General features: G+C 40.8%; 1 protein-coding gene across 1 annotated transcript in view; it reads left to right on the forward strand.

The window, feature by feature from the left end:
- Positions 1 to 2,135, forward strand: part of LOC104413613 — a gene marked incomplete at its 3' end in the record, with an annotated part of 8,445 nt that extends 6,310 nt beyond the window's left edge. The window contains exon 2 of the mRNA XM_010024658.1: positions 1,139 to 2,135. Within this exon, the coding sequence (XP_010022960.1) occupies positions 1,139 to 2,135 (997 nt within the window). The remainder of the gene's footprint in view (positions 1 to 1,138) is intronic.
- Positions 2,136 to 2,572: the final 437 nt, after the last annotated feature.

A 2,572-nucleotide genomic window follows, 5' to 3' on the forward strand; every position in this document is an offset into this window, starting at 1 on the left:
TATTCCTTTGAAGAAAAGGTAAAGAATGGTTTAATTCAGAGGATATATCTTGATCTCCCAGTGTTTTTACAGGTGTTAATTCCAGCCTAAACCAAACAAACCAAGGACTGCTGGTTAAGCTACTGAGTCTTAAATACAAGCTTGAGTAGGTATTCAGAAGCAATATAACAGTTTGTGATCAGTTACAGAACAATTTATATTTTGGTTAAACCATATTAAGGAGTCTATTTTAAGACATCATGAGGTGGAGAATTCAATCCCTACCTTGATAATCTGTGAAATAATTAATCACCCACAATATTAAAATGTCTGCTATATTTTAATTTGAACGTCTCTGGATTTGATTTCCTATCCTTTTCCCAGTCACCATCAGATTAATCACACTTGTGGTGGTAAGATCAGGATACTTAGGAGAGACGATGATCTAGACACTTTTTGATATTCTTTGGGATAATGCAAGCAGTTAATTTCTGTAGCTCCTTTTTTCACCTTCTCCACCTGTTTACAACCATTTTAAAATCTGTTCCCAGCACTACAATATAAATTATATCAATGCCATATATAAAGGTAAACATCATCTTCTGGTTCTTTCCTGTTTACACATTCAAACGTGGGTTTGATCTTTCTATCACTGCCCTGAAGGTTCAGATATTTGGCCAAATTAGATCCTGAAATTCTTCCAAAAACTGTTTATTTTCAGGTTTCACTTCCCATACTTACATGGATTGCCAGCGTTCTGTGTTTCAGGACAATAAATTTCCTTTAAAAATACAAATGTTTATAATATGAAAAAGAATTATTAAAATACGTTTTTTTTCACATTTAAAGGGCACATGTTTGACAAATGATATCACACAGTGTACAATGTCTGTACTTTCATCTACTAAATCTGCCTAAAAACTAAATTATAAAGGTATTTTCACCAATTTTGTTCTTAAACATAAGGAAAAGAATTCTGTGAGATTTTTAAAAATCAAAATAGCAGAATTTGAGGGTTTATAGGTGCCCACAGATACCTCCATAAGCAAGAACTAATCGAAGTGCTACAACATAAATGCAGCTGGTGGTGGTACTCTATTGCCGTGTTCTGTTTCATTCATGCCTGTTATTTGGTTGTGTATTTTATTGCTGGTTGCAGAACACATCTGAAAGGGACAATGATGAAGTTGACGGCAACAATATATGTGGTTTCAGAAAGAAAAAGGGAGTCAAAGGTCCTACAAAGTACGTTCCTTCTCTAGAAAATGAGAAGATGGAGCTGTCCTGCACTTCAGAAATCCCAGATCTGTGTCCTCATCAAGGAACTACTGGTTGCTCAGAACCATCATCAGACCCATCTCTTCAAAACCCGGTTAGCTTTCCTTCAGTACAAAAGGACAAAGGGAGATGTGACAGTTCCCATACTGACAGCAGCGTGAAAGAAGACGTGTCTGGAGAAACACGAGAAAACCAAGAAAATGATGACACTGGGAAAAGAATATTAGGGCAAATGGATGAGAAAATAGATATACCCGCTAAAACAGAGAAGCCCACAGGTGAGCGACCTGCAAGGAGTGCAGGGAAAGCTGCATGCACAAAGGCAGCATGCAGGGGAGAGCACGATGAGAAGGCAGAGAGAAAGCAAGAAGAACACCGTGGGGTGGAAGAAAGAGATGTCAAGTTTCATGTGACAAAGGTGGGCTCCCTGGGCGGTACTGCAACCACACAAGGACGCGGTACTGCAGAGTCCTTTCCAGGGGCACCTGACATTTCTAAACTAAGTGTGCAAGATCTGAAAAACCTGCTGAGTGAAGGTTCTCTGCCTGCTCCTGGACCCAATTACAGTGTCAAGGCAGGTGGCACTTTTCCTCAGAAAACCGTGAAACCCCGGGAGAAAACAGCTGACAAGCAGGGCCGACCCTTTGAGACTTTCAGTCCCCATTTTGGTGAGGAGAACCGAAAGTGCCACAGCTTCCACAAGGAGGGAGTGGGGCCGCAAAGCAAACCTCTGCTGGTCCTCAGCTCTGCTGGGTCTGATCAGCACCAACCAGTGGGAAGCGACGTGGGTCAACTCATTCTGGGACTACCTGCGGCTTCTCCACATGCAGAAAGCACAGCTCCTGAGATTCCCTTTGACTCCTCTGCGGGCCATGCTGGTAAGGATACTTAAACATCTCCTGCTGCCCTGTTAAGAGAAAATGCCCTTATTGTTGTTTTGTAGGGTTTTGTTAAGCTGTAAGCTTTAGTCAGAGCTAGTGCATGAGAGAATTGTCACCTGTAATTTCTGTGTGATTGGGATGGATCAGAAGTTGTGCTCTATGTCTATGCTTTTTTTTTTTTTTTTCAAGTAAAAGCATTTATGAAGCTCAGCTGCCTACCAAAACCTGACACACACCAAGTGGTTGTGTCTTTTTCACTACATCTGATATATTTCCTCATTTGAACTGAGCACAGGTAACATTTCCCAAAAGTCTGCTGGACACTGCAAAGCTCTGATGGCATCTGGGATTCTTAAAATTTCCTTTCCGTTAGCATTTCCAGAAGTGGAAATTGCTCCCATTTAGGGATGGTTTTTTCAATATCTGTCCTGAGG

This window comes from Nestor notabilis, unplaced genomic scaffold (assembly GCF_000696875.1).
Source record: "Nestor notabilis isolate BGI_N333 unplaced genomic scaffold, ASM69687v1 scaffold31941, whole genome shotgun sequence".
Taxonomy (NCBI): Eukaryota; Metazoa; Chordata; class Aves; order Psittaciformes; family Psittacidae; genus Nestor; species Nestor notabilis.